At 37.0% G+C, this 19948-nt stretch overlaps 1 protein-coding gene across 1 annotated transcript; it reads left to right on the forward strand.

Annotated features, from left to right (window-relative positions):
- The first annotated feature begins 65 nt into the window (after window positions 1–65).
- Window positions 66–19301, forward strand: LOC102809480 (dehydrogenase/reductase SDR family member 4-like). Its single transcript, XM_085500493.1, has 9 exons — window positions 66–358; window positions 1280–1457; window positions 1784–1861; window positions 2856–2879; window positions 3078–3148; window positions 5392–5443; window positions 6891–7025; window positions 17704–17759; window positions 17866–19301. The coding sequence occupies exons 1-9, from the start codon at window positions 210–212 to the stop codon at window positions 17978–17980; spliced, it is 858 nt and encodes a 285-aa protein (XP_085356619.1). The 5' UTR covers window positions 66–209; the 3' UTR covers window positions 17981–19301.
- Window positions 19302–19948: the final 647 nt, after the last annotated feature.

A 19948-nucleotide genomic window follows, 5' to 3' on the forward strand; every position in this document is an offset into this window, starting at 1 on the left:
AACGTTTTTTTTAATAAACGAAAGATTTGTTAATGTCATCGCATAGTGGCATTGTGACGTTCGCGATACTGGTGTCGCTGTTTAGAATTAAACTTTGAACTGTTATCAGTACCATTACACAATTATTACCTACTCATTGAACTGTGTAAGCGCGCGAAGTTCGTAGACCTTTAACTATCGGATTGGACATTTTCCTATACGTGGCAAGTATGATGCGAAATGTTTTTAGACAGGCGCTGTGTTCCTTTAAAATTCAGAATCAGCTGCGCTGTGTTAACTTTTCAAGGACATCATCGACAAACCAAGAAAGGAAGCCACATGAAGGAAAAGTTGCCATAGTTACAGCATCCACTGATGGGTATGTACAAATGCAGTAAAGGTTGCATGTTACGTTAAAGGTTTACGGTTTACTGTCAGAATAATTGCAGTTTGGTTGCATGGTCCACAGTCCCTCTAATAGGGACCACATGCATGATCACTCGATCCCTGGGGCCATTCGCCGTGATTGAGGTCATCTATTGTTGTGGACAAAATTCCCATCTCAATGGAGGTCAAGAATCGGCAATTGCACTATAACATAATAATAGAAAAAGAGGCACACATTAAAATCAATCAATCAATATATATTAACAGTTAAGTCAATCCCCCCCCCCCCCAGGTAGAGAAAAAAGATTACGAATAAAAAATAAATCAGAAGAAGAAAATTTAATTTAATTAAAAAAAGCTGCAAGTGCCATCAGTGGGGCTATAGCTTTCAGACATCTATAGTTAATGTTATAATTAATGAGGTCATGTGACTGCCATATGGGTATTTTAAAGCGGGAGGGTCGTCACCTGTGCACGCGCAGGAATTGAGTTCCAAGCGATGATAACAACACATGCTAAGAACGCAAAGGCTCATGGGTAGACACTTGTTTGTAAACAATGACACGCTATGACCACCTTATGCATGGCTAGGTGGCGACTCCCCCGCTTTAAATGTTCAATACCATTAGATCAAAATGCAGTTGGTTGAGGGTGGCTGACGGGCATACATACATACCAAATATCAATTTGATTTGTTAAAGCATTTCAAGATGGTGGGATAATCACATGAATGATCCACATTATTTTATTTTTCTCATAAAAAACTTACAATGGAATCTCATAGTTTGAAAGATAATTGTGAAATGCATTTTCTTGCTGACCTAAATTACTTACTTTATTGAGGGATATAAAGCAGTATATGATAATATTTAATAAAACTATCCTAGTTTTTTTTTTTATTCTTCATAAACAGGATTGGATTTTCAATAGCAAGAAAGTTGGCTCAGAACGGTGCACATGTGGTGCTAAGCAGTAGAAAACAAAACAATGTGGACAAAGCTGTGGAAATATTGAAATCTGAAAATTTAGATGTATCAGGTTTAGTGTGTCATGTCGGGAAAGCCAGTGATAGAGAAAACCTTATCGAAAGAGTAAGTGTGAGTTTTTTAGGGGATAATCATTACAGTAAGCACAATAATTATTCAATAACTGTGTTGAGTGATGTCATAAAGACACACAGGAACTCCTGCAAAGTTGCTGCTGATTGCTGTCAAGAAACTTTTCAAATGAAATTATCAACATGCCAACTGGAAAAACATATTTTGTGAATAGCTATTGTAAATCTGACCTTGCATCTTGGCCAAGACTCTTCAGCTTTGTCAAGATGCAACATTTGAAGTTCTTTCCCAAAAGTACAGTATTACCAAACTATGGTTATTTTGCACTGAATGGTAATTGCATTACATTTCATTTACAGACTGTGAAAGACCAAGGTGGGATTGATATGCTGATTTCCAATGCAGGAATGAATCCAGTGTACGGACCAATTCTTGATGTGAGTGTTATCTTGCTTAATGTCCCGGAGATGGACTAGATATAGATGACATCCTTTCTACCAGTACACTACTGTCTATGTGTATCTGTTGGGGTTGCTAGAGACAACTGTGTGTGCTACAAGAACACCTTATTCCTCTTGCCCTAACAAAATGGCATTGTCTTTTACATTATTTTATGGCTTAGAATAAGAATATCCAGGGTATATTGTGTTGAATGTTGCCTCTTGCGCAGACCATGAATGTTGCCTCTTCCGCAGACCATGAATGTTGCCTCTTGCGCAGACCATGAATGTTGCCTCTTGCGCAGACCATGAATGTTGCCTCTTCCGCTGACCATGAATGTTGCCTCTTGCGCAGACCATGAATGTTACCTCTTGCGCAGACCATGAATGTTGCCTCTTGCGCAGACCATGAATGTTACCTCTTCCGCAGACCATGAATGTTGCCTCTTGTGCAGACCATGAATGTTACCTCTTCCGCAGACCATGAATGTTGCCTCTTGCGCAGACCATGAATGTTGCCTCTTGCGCAGACCATGAATGTTGCCTCTTGCGCAGACCATGAATGTTGCCTCTTGTGCAGACCATGAATGTTGCCTCTTGCGCAGACCATGAATGTTGTCGCTTATGCAGACCATTACTACACAGTGAACACTTGTCCAAAATTATGTCGCACACAAACATTTGGTTGAATTTTGTCAATCAGTCTAGGCATGTATGTAATAAAAATATTGACATCCCAAATATGTGTGTTTTTGTTCTTGGACAAGTAGAACATTTGCCAGACTTTATGTCTGGTGCAAACGCCCATATTCCGCCAGTATTATATACATGTAATTTTATCAGTTGTTTGCAATAGTTTACACCCCACCCTAGCAAAAATGTATTAAATTGCATGCTGGTAAATATTATTTGTAGTGCAATTCGTGCTATTAATTATTTGCTTTTGTAATAACAATTAATTCTAATAATTCTAATTTTTTTTTTTTTTCAGACTTCTGAAACAGCATGGGATAAAGTAAGAAATGCTTTGTTTTTTCAATCATTTCACTTATTTATTCCTACAAATGTTTTGATTATTTTTACAGATCTATGCATGCTGCACAACTAAATATAAAAATAAATTCTAAAAAATCATAGGTAACTGAAAAAATGAATGAAAAACAATTAAACCAATGTCGAGTTGAAATAATTACGGTTTTCCTTCTATTTTTAGATTTTTGAAATAAATGTCAAAGCAGGATTTATGTTGACCAAAGCTGTGGCTCCACATATAGAAAAGAGAGGGTGAGTACGAATAAAAGTTAAGATCGGTGGTGCGCATTTGACCTCTAATAGGGGGCAATAATTTATTATATTGTTTTTATTCATTAGTGTTACTGGTACATATTTTTTTTTCAAGTATCAAATATTCTACTACATATATTATGAGATATGATTAGATATCTTTCACCATAGTAACCATGATGAATGGCCCAATATCATCATTTCCAGGGATAATTGACAAGTGTTTCATGCAAAAATTAGTTTGTTTATATCTGTGATTTGTGAATAACAACAAAAATAAAACTATATTATAATAATAATAACTTTATTACACAACTGCACCATCAGTGGGTGCTGTATGGTAAGGATACAGATCAGAAAAAAAAAACACAAATAAACAAAAACAACAAAAGTTTCAAAATTACAAACAAAACAAACTAAAGGGTATATATAAATACGTATTGCAATTAGGTTTTATAAATTGTGTTTTTTAAGTATTTTGCAAGTGCATGCAGTACTACTATTTAATATGCAAGTGAATATTAAATTTTGGTTGGCTGTTTTGCACATTTTTTATTTACAGTCTTCTAAGAGGGTATTTCTTTCAGTCAAGAATGAAATGTTCTTCATCTTCTACAGTACCTGCATTTTTTACACAATCTGTAGTTTGCCTCAATTCTTAGAAATTTCCTCCTGCCCAATTCTATTTCCAAATTATGGCACTAAGTCGAAACTTATTAACCATTCTTCCCAAATTGAAGTCCTGAATTTCTGTTATATTGTTAATTCTCTATTTTTGGGCAATATTTTTGGTAAAAAATGCTATTTTCGTCTTATTCTTGAAAACTACCAGATCAATTGCTTTGATACTTAAAATTAATATGTAGGTACCTTTGGTGAACCTATGTCAGATTTGTTCATTTCGAGATTATATTTTCAATTTTCTATTTTTGGCAAATATTTTTGGCATTTTGGGTAAAAAAATTTATTTTCGTCTTCTTCTTGAAAACTATCAGCTCAATTGCTTTGATACTTGGTATGTTGGTACCTTGGGTGAACATCTGTCAGATTTGTTCATTTTGTGACGATATCTTGAATTCTATATTTTTCGTAATAGTTGCTACATTACCCGGTATCTTTAATTTTGCTAACAACTTTGATATGGTCAAATGATGAGCAATTGATAAACATTTTACAACATAATAGAAAACAAGTGTATCAATGTTTGCATCAAAAGAATCATTTGAAGAATGAATGTAATGATGATGATTCTTTAAGAACCACAACCATATAAGCACAATTTGGTGAATTTTTATTGTTCTATAAATAATTTTAATAAGGTGATTAATATTTAATGCAAATAAAAGATGTTTATTGTATGTAATTGCAAACCATTGTCTGCTGCAATGTTTCTATTAATTCCTGATTTCCGAATTACTGTCAGACACATAATTTTATTTGCGCATACGTAACCTACCTAGCAACAGGCGAGGGTAAGACAAAAATATAAAAAGTCAAAAGAGGTAGACATGCAACCCGGAAGAAGTCAGCGGCATATTTTAAACAGTTTTTTTAAAGATAGCGGAGTGAGTGTGGGTGGGTACAAAGGAGGGCAGCTAGAAGAACTATTTAAGACAGCTGAGAAACATGCATTTTTCATAGGAAATGAACTGAAATAGAGATGGTACGTGTGTGTTTGATGGAGTAAAATATGACTCCCAAAATACCCCAAAAAAATATGAATATATTTCGCTATAGCCAAAGATAATTTGCATGCTCATTATTCTTGCTTAGGCAGAATAGTGTGCAAATTTTCAGAGGCTGGTACGAGTTAGTAAAAGATGATTGCAGTTTTATTTAAGGGGAATTTTTACGTTGCGAAACTGTGATGTTTGGTGCACTATGACTCTGTGTGTTCAGAACGTTCAAAATCTGTCCTACCTACTGGTTTGTTGACCCCAGGTCACACGATATGTGCAAGCACATAAATGATGAACTCGCAAACGCTATCAATTTGGGAACCGGGAATTGCAAATATGTTATTACCATACCTGTTTTATTATAAGTGCTTATGTAAATGACAGAGATGAATCTATATATGGTGAAAGTAATTGATTTCAATGATGTAGTAATTTTTGGTTTATATGAGCTAATATTGGAAATGCAGATTCAGATTCAGAAATTCAGAAAATGTGTACCAGATTATAATGGATAAATAATAATATTAAATACCATACTTTTTTTTTTTAACTGGTGTTGAGCAGTGGTGGTTCTATTGTGTTTGTGACGTCTATAGCAGGGTACCAGGCATTAGAGGTATGGCATAGTAACCCTCATATGAGTATGACTAGTCATTATGTTATGATAATATGAGGTTATAGGAGGATACTTTGAGGTATCCTCGTAATAAACTTAATATCATTTTTTCCTTCCAAGGATACATCATAGGAATTCGGAAATCCAAAAAGTTTAGAACAGAACTTCTTTGTGTGGAGTCCAGTCAAACTCTGGTGGCAGCCATGTTTATTTTTATTATTACGAGGACGCTTACGCATGTAATCGTTCCATATTTGGAATTCGCTTTTCCTAATATGGTAGGATGAAAATACCCCAAAAAATACCCCAAAATTACGGCACGCTGTAAGTGGTGGTGTTACAGTGGACAGATGTATAATTATACATAATATGCTTACACTTTTATTAGCTCTGCTGACATTGAAGATGATAAAGTGGATCTGTCTATATAGGGAATTGTTGTACATGTATTTTTGAATTCTTGATAATTGCCAGTCTAGTGGCTTTATATGTGCTTACATTGGATGGACCTCTGTCAATTACCAGTCTAGTGGCTTTATATGTGCTTACATTGGATGGACCTCTGTCAATTTTGTAATGATGTCATTAATTCTTTTTTTGTCAATTTTGGTAACAAATTATATATTCACAACTGTTAGCTTTGATACTTGATACTACATGCACAGCATTTGAGTGTGTTTTTTTTTTGGGGGGGGAGGTAGGGTATCATGCATGTGCAATCAATTGAATGACAACAATTTGGGGTATTTTATTAGATGGGTGTGTCCTTAACAACCACTCTTCACTTGAATATACAGTTTTGTATGTACATATATGTAACTGTGAATACTCATCTAACAATAGAACTTGCACAATAGATGCATATATAGTAGCTACAGCTGTAAATATTAGTCTTTATAATGCTGTGGCACTTTCTAGTCAGTGTTATGTCAAATATGAATACCAGACACTCTGTACGACAAACCTGATTGGATAATGCAATTTTAGAATGTGACATCACTGACTGGTTACCTTCTAAAGGGTTTCTGTCTTGACTAAATTATTTTTGGGATAACTCTTTGAATGCTCTCACTATATATGTATGTACCTATTTGCCGTTTCTCTCAATCTTTCCTTGGCAAAGCATAATAGTTCCTCAACTGAACCACCACTGCATGCTGAATGAACTAATCTAAACTAATTACTACAATTTAGTAAAAATGTTGCCAATAAAAAATAAACTATTTGTTTAATCGCAGACAATAAACTGGCTGCTATGTACTTTCAAAGAGCTGCTTTTCTGTATGCAAACGAATAGAATGCGCTAAGAAGCGATGTACACACACAATTCTGATGTTACAAAACATGGAAATGCACACATTTGAAAAAGAATAACAAAAATTTGGGACCCATAATATCACATTGATTAAATTAATAACCACTATACCATCATTTCTTATCATTACAGCTTATAGCAGCATACAGTGTTTCCAAGACAGCAATATTAGGACTAACCAAGGCGCTTGCTCCACAATGTGCACAAATGAATATTAGAGTCAATGCAATCGCACCAGGAATTATAGAAACAAAATTCAGTGAAGGTGTAAGTGTGAAATATTCCTTGATATATACCGTGTATGGTTGTTTGTAGAATCTCTAATTTATCATGTTGCATATGTCATGTGTGTATACCATTTAAATATGTGCTTGGTTTTTTGTGATGATAAAGTGCTACAGTAGTTACAATGCTACATGCACAGTTCTGACAGTGTCGCTTTAATCCCTCTTTCTCTTCAACCAATATTTTTCTCAAAACTAACACAGTGACCATGTGATACAAGATATTAAAAAATAGTCAAATATTATCATTTTGTTTTGGTAACATTGTCATTTTCTCATCAAAGTACCAATAGCATGTGTGCCTGTCAAAGTACCAATAGCATGTGTGCCTGTCAAAGTACCAATAGCATGTGTGTCTGTCAAAGTACCAATAGCATGTGTGTCTGTCAAAGTACCAATAGCATGTGTGTCTGTCAAAGTACCAATAGCATGTGTGTCTGTCAAAGTACCAATAACATGTGTGTCTGTCAAAGTACCAATAGCATGTGTGTCTGTCAAAGTACCAATAACATGTATGTCTGTCAAAGTACCAATAGCATGTGTGCCTGTCAAAGTACCAATAGCATGTATGTCTGTCAAAGTACCAATAGCATGTGTGTCTGTCAAAGTACCAATAGCATGTGTGCCTGTCAAAGTACCAATAGCATGTATGTCTGTCAAAGTACCAATAGCATGTGTGTCTGTCAAAGTACCAATAGCATGTATGTCTGTCAAAGTACCAATAGCATGTGTGTCTGTCAAAGTACCAATAACATGTGTGTCTGTCAAAGTACCAATAGCATGTGTGTCTGTCAAAGTACCAATAGCATGTGTGTCTGTCAAATTACCAATAGCATGTGTGTCTGTCAAAGTACCAATAGCATGTGTGTCTGTCAAAGTACCGATAGCGTGTGTGTCTGTCAAAGTACCAATAGCATGTGTGTCTGTCAAAGTACCAATAGCATGTGTGTCTGTCAAAGTACCAATAGCATGTGTCTGTCAAAGTACCAATAGCATGTGTGTCTGTCAAAGTACCAATAGCATGTGTGTCTGTCAAAGTACCAATAGCATGTATGTCTGTCAAAGTACCAATAGCATGTGTGTCTGTCAAAGTACCAATAACATGTGTGTCTGTCAAAGTACCAATAGCATGTGTGTCTGTCAAAGTACCAATAGCATGTGTGTCTGTCAAAGTACCAATAGCATGTGTCTGTCAAAGTACCAATAGCATGTGTGTCTGTCAAAGTACCAATAGCATGTGTGTCTGTCAAAGTACCAATAGCATGTGTGTCTGTCAAAGTACCAATAGCATGTGTGTCTGTCAAAGTACCAATAGCATGTGTGTCTGTCAAAGTACCAATACACTGTAGCATGTGTGTCTGTCAAAGTACCAATAGCATGTGTGTCTGTCAAAGTACCAATAGCATGTGTGTCTGTCAAAGTACCAATAGCATGTGTGTCTGTCAAAGTACCAATAGCATGTGTGTCTGTCAAAGTATCAATAGCATGTGTGTCTGTCAAAGTACCAATAGCATGTGTGTCTGTCAAAGTATCAATAGCATGTGTGTCTGTCAAAGTACCGATAGCATGTGTGTCTGTCAAAGTACCAATAGCATGTGTGTCTGTCAAAGTACCAATAGCATGTGTGTCTGTCAAAGTACCAATAGCATGTGTGTCTGTCAAAGTACCAATAGCATGTGTGTCTGTCAAAGTACCAATAGCATGTGTGTCTGTCAAAGTATCAATAGCATGTGTGTCTGTCAAAGTATCAATAGCATGTATGTCTGTCAAAGTATCAATAGCATGTGTCTGTCAAAGTACCAATAGCATGTGTGTCTGTCAAAGGACCAATAGCATGTGTCTGTCAAAGTACCAATAGCATGTGTGTCTGTCAAAGTACCAATAGCATGTGTGTCTGTCAAAGTACCAATAGCATGTGTGTCTGTCAAAGTACCAATAGCATGTGTGTCTGTCAAAGTACCAATAGCATGTATGTCTGTCAAAGTACCAATAGCATGTGTGTCTGTCAAAGTACCAATAGCATGTGTGTCTGTCAAAGTACCAATAGCATGTGTGTCTGTCAAAGTACCAATAGCATGTGTGTCTGTCAAAGTACCAATAGCATGTGTGTCTGTCAAAGTACCAATAGCATGTGTGTCTGTCAAAGTACCAATAGCATGTGTGTCTGTCAAAGTACCAATAGCATGTGTGTCTGTCAAAGTACCAATACACTGTAGCATGTGTGTCTGTCAAAGTACCAATAGCATGTGTGTCTGTCAAAGTACCAATAGCATGTGTGTCTGTCAAAGTACCAATAGCATGTGTGTCTGTCAAAGTACCAATAGCATGTGTGTCTGTCAAAGTATCAATAGCATGTGTGTCTGTCAAAGTACCAATAGCATATGTGTCTGTCAAAGTACCGATAGCATGTGTGTCTGTCAAAGTACCAATAGCATGTGTGTCTGTCAAAGTATCAATAGCATGTGTGTCTGTCAAAGTACCGATAGCATGTGTGTCTGTCAAAGTACCAATAGCATGTGTGTCTGTCAAAGTACCAATAGCATGTGTGTCTGTCAAAGTACCAATAGCGTGTGTGTCTGTCAAAGTACCAATAGCATGTGTGTCTGTCAAAGTACCAATAGCATGTGTGTCTGTCAAAGTACCAATAGCGTGTGTGTCTGTCAAAGTACCGATAGCGTGTGTGTCTGTCAAAGTACCAATAGCATGTGTGTCTGTCAAAGTACCAATAGCATGTGTGTCTGTCAAAGTACCAATAGCGTGTGTGTCTGTCAAAGTACCAATAGCGTGTGTGTCTGTCAAAGTACCAATAGCGTGTGTGTCTGTCAAAGTACCAATAGCATGTGTGTCTGTCAAAGTACCAATAGCATGTGTGTCTGTCAAAGTACCAATAGCATGTGTGTCTGTCAAAGTACCAATAGCATGTGTGTCTGTCAAAGTACCAATAGCATGTATGTCTGTCAAAGTACCAATAGCATGTGTGTCTGTCAAAGTACCAATAGCATGTGTGTCTGTCAAAGTACCAATAGCATGTGTGTCTGTCAAAGTACCAATAGCATGTGTGTCTGTCAAAGTACCAATAGCATGTGTGTCTGTCAAAGTACCAATAGCATGTGTGTCTGTCAAAGTACCAATAGCATGTGTGTCTGTCAAAGTACCAATAGCATGTGTGTCTGTCAAAGTACCAATAGCATGTGTGTCTGTCAAAGTACCAATAGCATGTGTGTCTGTCAAAGTACCAATAGCATGTGTGTCTGTCAAAGTACCAATAACATGTGTGTCTGTCAAAGTACCAATAGCATGTGTGTCTGTCAAAGTACCAATAGCATGTATGTCTGTCAAAGTACCAATAGCATGTGTGTCTGTCAAAGTACCAATAGCATGTGTGTCTGTCAAAGTACCAATAGCATGTGTGTCTGTCAAAGTACCAATAGCATGTGTGTCTGTCAAAGTACCAATAGCATGTGTGTCTGTCAAAGTACCAATAGCATGTGTGTCTGTCAAAGTACCAATAGCATGTGTGTCTGTCAAAGTACCAATAGCATGTGTGTCTGTCAAAGTACCAATAGCATGTATGTCTGTCAAAGTACCAATAGCATGTGTGTCTGTCAAAGTACCAATAGCATGTGTGTCTGTCAAAGTACCAATAGCATGTGTGTCTGTCAAAGTACCAATAGCATGTGTGTCTGTCAAAGTACCAATAGCATGTGTGTCTGTCAAAGTACCAATAGCATGTGTGTCTGTCAAAGTACCAATAGCATGTGTGTCTGTCAAAGTACCAATAGCATGTGTGTCTGTCAAAGTACCAATAGCGTGTATGTCTGTCAAAGTACCAATAGCATGTGTGTCTGTCAAAGTACCAATAGCATGTGTGTCTGTCAAAGTACCAATAGCATGTGTGTCTGTCAAAGTACCAATAGCATGTGTGTCTGTCAAAGTACCAATAACATGTGTGTCTGTCAAAGTACCAATAGCATGTGTGTCTGTCAAAGTACCAATAGCATGTGTGTCTGTCAAAGTACCAATAGCATGTGTCTGTCAAAGTACCAATAACATGTGTGTCTGTCAAAGTACCAATAGCATGTGTCTGTCAAAGTACCAATAACATGTGTGTCTGTCAAAGTACCAATAGCATGTGTGTCTGTCAAAGTACCAATAGCATGTGTGTCTGTCAAAGTACCAATAGCGTGTGTGTCTGTCAAAGTACCAATAACATGTGTGTCTGTCAAAGTACCAATAGCATGTGTGTCTGTCAAAGTACCAATAGCATATGTGTCTGTCAAAGTACCAATAGCATGTGTGTCTGTCAAAGTACCAATAGCATGTGTGTCTGTCAAAGTACCAATAGCATGTGTGTCTGTCAAAGTACCAATAGCATGTGTGTCTGTCAAAGTACCAATAGCATGTGTGTCTGTCAAAGTACCAATAGCATGTGTGTCTGTCAAAGTACCAATAACATGTGTGTCTGTCAAAGTACCAATAGCATGTGTGTCTGTCAAAGTACCAATAGCATGTGTGTCTGTCAAAGTACCAATAGGATGTGTGTCTGTCAAAGTACCAATAGGATGTGTGTCTGTCAAAGTACCAATAGCATGTATGTCTGTCAAAGTACCAATAACATGTGTGTCTGTCAAAGTACCAATAGCATGTGTGTCTGTCAAAGTACCAATAGCATGTGTGTCTGTCAAAGTACCAATAGCATGTGTGTCTGTCAAAGTACCAATAGGATGTGTGTCTGTCAAAGTACCAATAGCATGTATGTCTGTCAAAGTACCAATAACATGTGTGTCTGTCAAAGTACCAATAGCATGTGTGTCTGTCAAAGTACCAATAGCATGTGTGTCTGTCAAAGTACCAATAGCATGTGTGTCTGTCAAAGTACCAATAGCATGTGTGTCTGTCAAAGTACCAATAGCATGTATGTCTGTCAAAGTACCAATAACATGTGTGTCTGTCAAAGTACCAATAGCATGTGTGTCTGTCAAAGTACCAATAGCATGTGTGTCTGTCAAAGTACCAATAGCATGTATGTCTGTCAAAGTACCAATAGCATGTGTGTCTGTCAAAGTACCAATAGCATGTGTGTCTGTCAAAGTACCAATAGCATGTATGTCTGTCAAAGTACCAATAGCATGTGTGCCTGTCAAAGTACCAATAGCATGTGTGTCTGTCAAAGTACCAATAGCATGTGTGTCTGTCAAAGTACCAATAGCATGTGTGTCTGTCAAAGTACCAATAGCATGTGTGTCTGTCAAAGTACCAATAGCATGTGTGTCTGTCAAAGTACCAATAGCATGTGTGTCTGTCAAAGTACCAATAGCATGTGTGTCTGTCAAAGTACCAATAGCATGTGTGTCTGTCAAAGTACCAATAGCATGTGTGTCTGTCAAAGTACCAATAGCATGTGTGTCTGTCAAAGTACCAATAGCATGTATGTCTGTCAAAGTACCAATAGCATGTATGTCTGTCAAAGTACCAATAGCATGTGTGTCTGTCAAAGTACCAATAGCATGTATGTCTGTCAAAGTACCAATAGCATGTGTGTCTGTCAAAGTACCAATAGCATGTATGTCTGTCAAAGTACCAATAGCATGTGTGTCTGTCAAAGTACCAATAGCATGTGTGTCTGTCAAAGTACCAATAACATGTATGTCTGTCAAAGTACCAATAGCATGTGTGTCTGTCAAAGTACCAATAGCATGTGTGTCTGTCAAAGTACCAATAGCATGTGTGTCTGTCAAAGTACCAATAGCATGTGTGTCTGTCAAAGTACCAATAGCATGTGTGTCTGTCAAAGTACCAATAGCATGTGTGTCTGTCAAAGTACCAATAGCATGTGTCTGTCAAAGTACCAATAGCATGTGTCTGTCAAAGTACCAATAACATGTGTGTCTGTCAAAGTACCAATAGCATGTGTGTCTGTCAAAGTACCAATAGCATGTGTGTCTGTCAAAGTACCAATAGCATGTGTGTCTGTCAAAGTACCAATAGCATGTGTGTCTGTCAAAGTACCAATAGCATGTGTGTCTGTCAAAGTACCAATAGCATGTGTGTCTGTCAAAGTACCAATAGCATGTGTGTCTGTCAAAGTACCAATAGCATGTGTGTCTGTCAAAGTACCAATAGCATGTGTGTCTGTCAAAGTACCAATAGCATGTATGTCTGTCAAAGTACCAATAGCATGTGTGTCTGTCAAAGTACCAATAGCGTGTGTGTCTGTCAAAGGACCAATAGCGTGTGTGTCTGTCAAAGGACCAATAGCGTGTGTGTCTGTCAAAGTACCAATAACATGTGTGTCTGTCAAAGTACCAATAGCATGTGTGTCTGTCAAAGTACCAATAGCATGTGTGTCTGTCAAAGTACCAATAGCATGTGTGTCTGTCAAAGTACCAATAGCATGTGTGTCTGTCAAAGTACCAATAGCATGTGTGTCTGTCAAAGTACCAATAGCATGTGTGTCTGTCAAAGTACCAATAGCATGTGTGTCTGTCAAAGTACCAATAGCATGTATGTCTGTCAAAGTACCAATAACATGTGTGTCTGTCAAAGTACCAATAGCATGTGTGTCTGTCAAAGTACCAATAGCATGTGTGTCTGTCAAAGTACCAATAGCATGTGTGTCTGTCAAAGTACCAATAGCATGTGTGTCTGTCAAAGTACCAATAGCATGTGTGTCTGTCAAAGTACCAATAGCATGTATGTCTGTCAAAGTACCAATAGCATGTGTGTCTGTCAAAGTACCAATAGCATGTGTGTCTGTCAAAGTACCAATAGCATGTGTGTCTGTCAAAGTACCAATAGCATGTGTGTCTGTCAAAGTACCAATAGCATGTATGTCTGTCAAAGTACCAATAACATGTGTGTCTGTCAAAGTACCAATAGCATGTGTGCCTGTCAAAGTACCAATAGCATGTGTGTCTGTCAAAGTACCAATAGCATGTGTGCCTGTCAAAGTACCAATAGCATGTGTGTCTGTCAAAGTACCAATAGCATGTGTGTCTGTCAAAGTACCAATAGCATGTGTGTCTGTCAAAGTACCAATAACATGTGTGTCTGTCAAAGTACCAATAGCATGTGTGTCTGTCAAAGTACCAATAGCATGTGTGTCTGTCAAAGTACCAATAACATGTGTGTCTGTCAAATTACCAATAGCATGTGTGTCTGTCAAAGTACCAATAGCATGTGTGTCTGTCAAAGTACCAATAGCGTGTATGCCTGTCAAAGTACCAATAGCATGTGTGTCTGTCAAAGTACCAATAACATGTGTGTCTGTCAAAGTACCAATAGCATGTGTGTCTGTCAAAGTACCAATAGCATGTGTGTCTGTCAAAGTACCAATAGCATGTATGTCTGTCAAAGTACCAATAGCATGTGTGTCTGTCAAAGTACCAATAGCATGTGTGTCTGTCAAAGTACCAATAGCATGTGTGTCTATCAAAGGACCGATAGCGTGTGTGTCTGTCAAAGTACCAATAGCGTGTATGCCTGTCAAAGTACCAATAGCATGTGTGTCTGTCAAAGTACCAATAGCATGTGTGTCTGTCAAAGTACCAATAGCATGTGTGTCTGTCAAAGTACCAATAGCATGTATGTCTGTCAAAGTACCAATAACATGTGTGTCTGTCAAAGTACCAATAGCATGTGTGTCTGTCAAAGTACCAATAGCATGTGTGTCTGTCAAAGTATCAATAGCATGTGTCTGTCAAAGTACCACTAGCATGTATGTCTGTCAAAGTACCAATAGCGTGTATGCCTGTCAAAGTACCAATAGCATGTGTGTCTGTCAAAGTACCAATAGCATGTGTGTCTGTCAAAGTACCAATAGCATGTGTGTCTGTCAAAGTACCAATAGCATGTGTGTCTGTCAAAGTACCAATAGCATGTATGTCTGTCAAAGGACCGATAGCATGTGTGTCTGTCAAAGTACCAATAGCATGTGTGTCTGTCAAAGTACCAATAACATGTGTGTCTGTCAAAGTACCAATAGCATGTATGTCTGTCAAAGTACCAATAACATGTGTGTCTGTCAAAGTACCAATAGCATGTGTGTCTGTCAAAGTACCAATAGCATGTGTGTCTGTCAAAGTACCAATAGCATGTGTCTGTCAAAGTACCAATAGCATGTGTGCCTGTCAAAGTACCAATAGCGTGTATGCCTGTCAAAGTACCAATAGCATGTGTGTCTGTCAAAGTACCAATAGCATGTGTGTCTGTCAAAGTACCAATAGCATGTGTGTCTGTCAAAGTACCAATAGCATGTGTGTCTGTCAAAGTACCAATAGCATGTATGTCTGTCAAAGTACCAATAGCATGTGTGTCTGTCAAAGTACCAATAGCATGTGTGTCTGTCAAAGTACCAATACACTGTAGCATGTGTGTCTGTCAAAGTACCAATAGCATGTGTGTCTGTCAAAGTATCAATAGCATGTATGTCTGTCAAAGTACCAATAGCATGTGTGTCTGTCAAAGTACCAATAGCATGTGTGTCTGTCAAAGTACCAATAGCATGTGTGTCTGTCAAAGTACCAATAGCATGTGTGTCTGTCAAAGTACCAATAGCGTGTATGCCTGTCAAAGTACCAATAGCATGTGTGTCTGTCAAAGTACCAATAGCATGTGTGTCTGTCAAAGTACCAATAGCATGTGTGTCTGTCAAAGTACCAATAACATGTGTGTCTGTCAAAGTACCAATAGCATGTATGTCTGTCAAAGTACCAATAGCATGTATGTCTGTCAAAGTACCAATAGCATGTGTGTCTGTCAAAGTACCAATAGCATGTGTGTCTGTCAAAGTACCAATAGCATGTGTGTCTGTCAAAGTACCAATAGCATGTGTGTCTGTCAAAGTACCAATAGCATGTGTGTCTGTCAAAGTACCAATAGCATGTATGTCTGTCAAAGTACCAATAGCATGTATGTCTGTCAAAGTACCAATAGCATGTGTGTCTGTCAAAGTACCAATAGCATGTGTGTCTGTCAAAGTACCAATAGCATGTGTGTCTGTCAAAGTACCAATAGCATGTGTGTCTGTCAAAGTACCAATAGCATGTGTGTCTGTCAAAGTACCAATAGCATGTGTGTCTGTCAAAGTACCAATAGCATGTATGTCTGTCAAAGTACCAATAGCATGTGTGTCTGTCAAAGTACCAATAACATGTGTGTCTGTCAAAGTACCAATAACATGTGTGTCTGTCAAAGTACCAATAGCATGTGTGTCTGTCAAAGTACCAATAGCATGTGTGTCTGTCAAAGTACCAATAGCATGTGTGTCTGTCAAAGTACCAATAGCATGTGTGTCTGTCAAAGTACCAATAGCATGTGTGTCTGTCAAAGTACCAATAGCATGTGTGTCTGTCAAAGTACCAATAGCATGTGTGTCTGTCAAAGTACCAATAGCATGTGTGTCTGTCAAAGTACCAATAGCATGTGTGTCTGTCAAAGTACCAATAGCATGTGTGTCTGTCAAAGTACCAATAGCATGTGTGTCTGTCAAAGTACCAATAGCATGTGTGTCTGTCAAAGTACCAATAGCATGTGTGTCTGTCAAAGTACCAATAGCATGTGTGTCTGTCAAAGTACCAATAGCATGTATGTCTGTCAAAGTACCAATAGCATGTGTGTCTGTCAAAGTACCAATAGCATGTGTGTCTGTCAAAGTACCAATAGCGTGTGTGTCTGTCAAAGTACCAATAGCGTGTGTGTCTGTCAAAGTACCAATAGCATGTGTGTCTGTCAAAGTACCAATAGCATGTGTGTCTGTCAAAGTACCAATAGCATGTGTGTCTGTCAAAGTACCAATAGCATGTATGTCTGTCAAAGTACCAATAGCATGTGTGTCTGTCAAAGTACCAATAGCATGTGTGTCTGTCAAAGTACCAATAGCATGTGTGTCTGTCAAAGTACCAATAGCATGTGTGTCTGTCAAAGTACCAATAGCATGTATGTCTGTCAAAGTACCAATAGCATGTGTGTCTGTCAAAGTACCAATAGCATGTGTGTCTGTCAAAGTACCAATAGCATGTGTGTCTGTCAAAGTACCAATAGCATGTGTGTCTGTCAAAGGACCGATAGCGTGTGTCTGTCAGTTGTGTTCTGGAAATTGTCTGTCGTCAATCACAAATTCCCTTTTTGACTTTTGAAAACTGCCAATACTAGTCTAAATAGTTTGATATGTAGGTATCTTGGATGTAATATCTTCATTATTTATTTTAATGAATATTCTTGCCATTTTTAGTGAACAAATTTTCAACTTCTTAAGAATTATCATTTCCATTACTGATGTGTAGGTACCATAGGTAAACCTTTGTCAGACTTGTTAAGTGACATCTCCCGGGATTTGTAACCAGATAACAATTGTAATTGCCATGGCAACAACCATATAAACTAGTTGTGATATGGAAAGAACATTGTGGCAACAATACATTGTAACCATGGCAACTTTATTTTGATGTAAACATTCAAAGTCAGCAAAGCTATTTTGACCATGAGGTCATTTGTCATTTTGTTGGGAAAAAAACTAAAACAGGACCAGCCCTGTTTGAACTGACATGCAAACTGAGCAGAAACAAAACATTTATTATATGTTGCCTTATAAACATCTTCTGGAAATGAAAATTGCACAAAATATTAATTTAATAAACAGGAATTGTGTTTTTTTGTTGCAGATTGTTGCAGATGAAAAAAAGAAACGAATCTTGGAACAGATGATATTAATGAAACGGTAAACTAATACTATAGCTACCATATTTGCTTAGTAGTGCATATCATCATGGAAATGATAGCAGGGTGTCTATGATGAAAATAAGTTATATTTTATTCTTTTACAGACTGGGAAAACCTGATGAATGCGCTGGAGCAGTATCATTCCTGTGTTCTGATGATGCATCCTATATCACCGGGGAAACCATCGTCATGGCAGGGGGAATGATGTCAAGACTGTAATAACAAAAACTCCCTGTACTCAATCACCAACCTCAGGCCATTTCATCTGTGAAATATAGTTTTCTCTTTGGTATAAATATTTTGAACAGAAATGTGAAACTGGTTTATTTAATTAAGATAGACTTTTACATTTAATTCCTTTGTAACTCGATTTGTGTGAATATGTGAAAGTAACTGGTACTTGAAACCTGAATAACCATGCCATATTTTAAGCTGGGAAAACTCGTCTATTGACAACATAAGGCCAAAAAAAGCATCTCACAGCAAACTATTGATTAAAATAATATTCAGTGTACCATATCTGATCTACAAGAAGCATATGTACCAGTACTTGTATAAAATGAAAGACCAGTTAAAAAAATTAGGTTAGCATAAATGTTTCAGTGCCTGAATCAGTATTTAATATAAGCAGCCTCTCGACTATGATAGCTCCACTGTTAGCAATGCACATGTCAATAAAAAAACTGAAGATATCATCACGAAATGAACAAATATGAGAGAGGTTTACCTGGGGTACTTGTATGTATACTATTAAAGCAATCAGACTTGCGGTTTTTAACAAGAATGTCAAAAATATTCTCCAAAATTAGAGGAATAAAGATATCATCACAAAATGAACAAATATGAGAGAGGTCTACATGGGTACTTGTATGTATACTATTAAAGCAATCAGATTTGCGGTTTTTAAGAAGAATGTCAAAAATATTCACCAAAATTAGAGAAATAAAGATATCATCATGAAATGAACAAATATCAGAGAGGTTTACATGGGGTACTTGTATGTATACTATCAAAGCAATCAGACTTGTGGTTTTTAACAAAAAGTCGAAAATATCACTTTTTACAAAATGTCAAAAATATTCTCCAAAATTAGAGAAATAAAGATATCATCACGAAATGAACAAATATGAGAGAGGTCTACATGGGGTACTTGTATGTATACTATTAAAACAATCAGACTTGCGGTTTTTAACAAGAATGTCAAAAACATTCGCCAAAATTAGAGAAATAAAGATATCATCACGAAATGAACAAATATGAGAGAGGTCTACATGGGGTACTTGTATGTATACAATCAAAGCAATCAGACTTGTGGTTTTTAACAAAAAGTCGAAAATATCACTTTTTACAAAATGTCAAAAATATTCACCAAAATTAGAGAAATAAAGATATCATCACGAAATGAACAAATATGAGAGAGGTCTACCTGGGGTACTTGTATGTATACTATCAAAGCAATCAGATTTGCGGTTTTTAAGAAGAATGTCAAAAATATTCACCAAAATTAGAGAAATAAAGATATCATCATGAAATGAACAAATATCAGAGAGGTTTACATGGAGTACTTGTATCTATGCTATCAAAGCAATCAGACTTGCGGTTTTTAAGAAGAAGTCGAAAATATCACTTTTTACAAAATGTCAAAAATATTCACCAAAATTAGAGAAATAAAGATATCACGAAATGAACAAAGATGAGAGAGGACTACCTGTAGTACCTATATGTGTACATGTAATATTACAAGAAGTTAAAACTATCACTTTTTATCAAAAATGACAAAAGTATTCATTAAAATTAGAGAATTAAAGATATCACAAAATGAACAAATCTAAGAGGTCTGCCCAAGTACATATACATCAAGTATCAAAGCAATAAGAATTGTAGTTTTCAAGAAAAAGTCAAAAAGTAAACAGTTTCCACAGACGCAGACGGTCCATCACTCATAATAATAATCTTTAGTGCATCCTTAAAAATACAATCAGTGTACAGCAGTAAAAGAAAGTTGAGTTAGTTAATAAGATAAAAGTAAATTAACTGAAAGTACCTATAGTAATGATTTTATGAGGAATTTTCATTTCTGAACTACTAGTAAGCTTATATGATACTCGTAAACTCCACTCGGCAAAGTTGACAGCAGAGCTAAAAAATACCTACACCTAGTACATCACTTAATGATTTAAAACACAA

This window comes from Saccoglossus kowalevskii, chromosome 6 (assembly GCF_978046115.1).
Source record: "Saccoglossus kowalevskii chromosome 6, keSacKowa6.1, whole genome shotgun sequence".
Lineage (NCBI taxonomy): Eukaryota > Metazoa > Hemichordata > Enteropneusta > Harrimaniidae > Saccoglossus > Saccoglossus kowalevskii.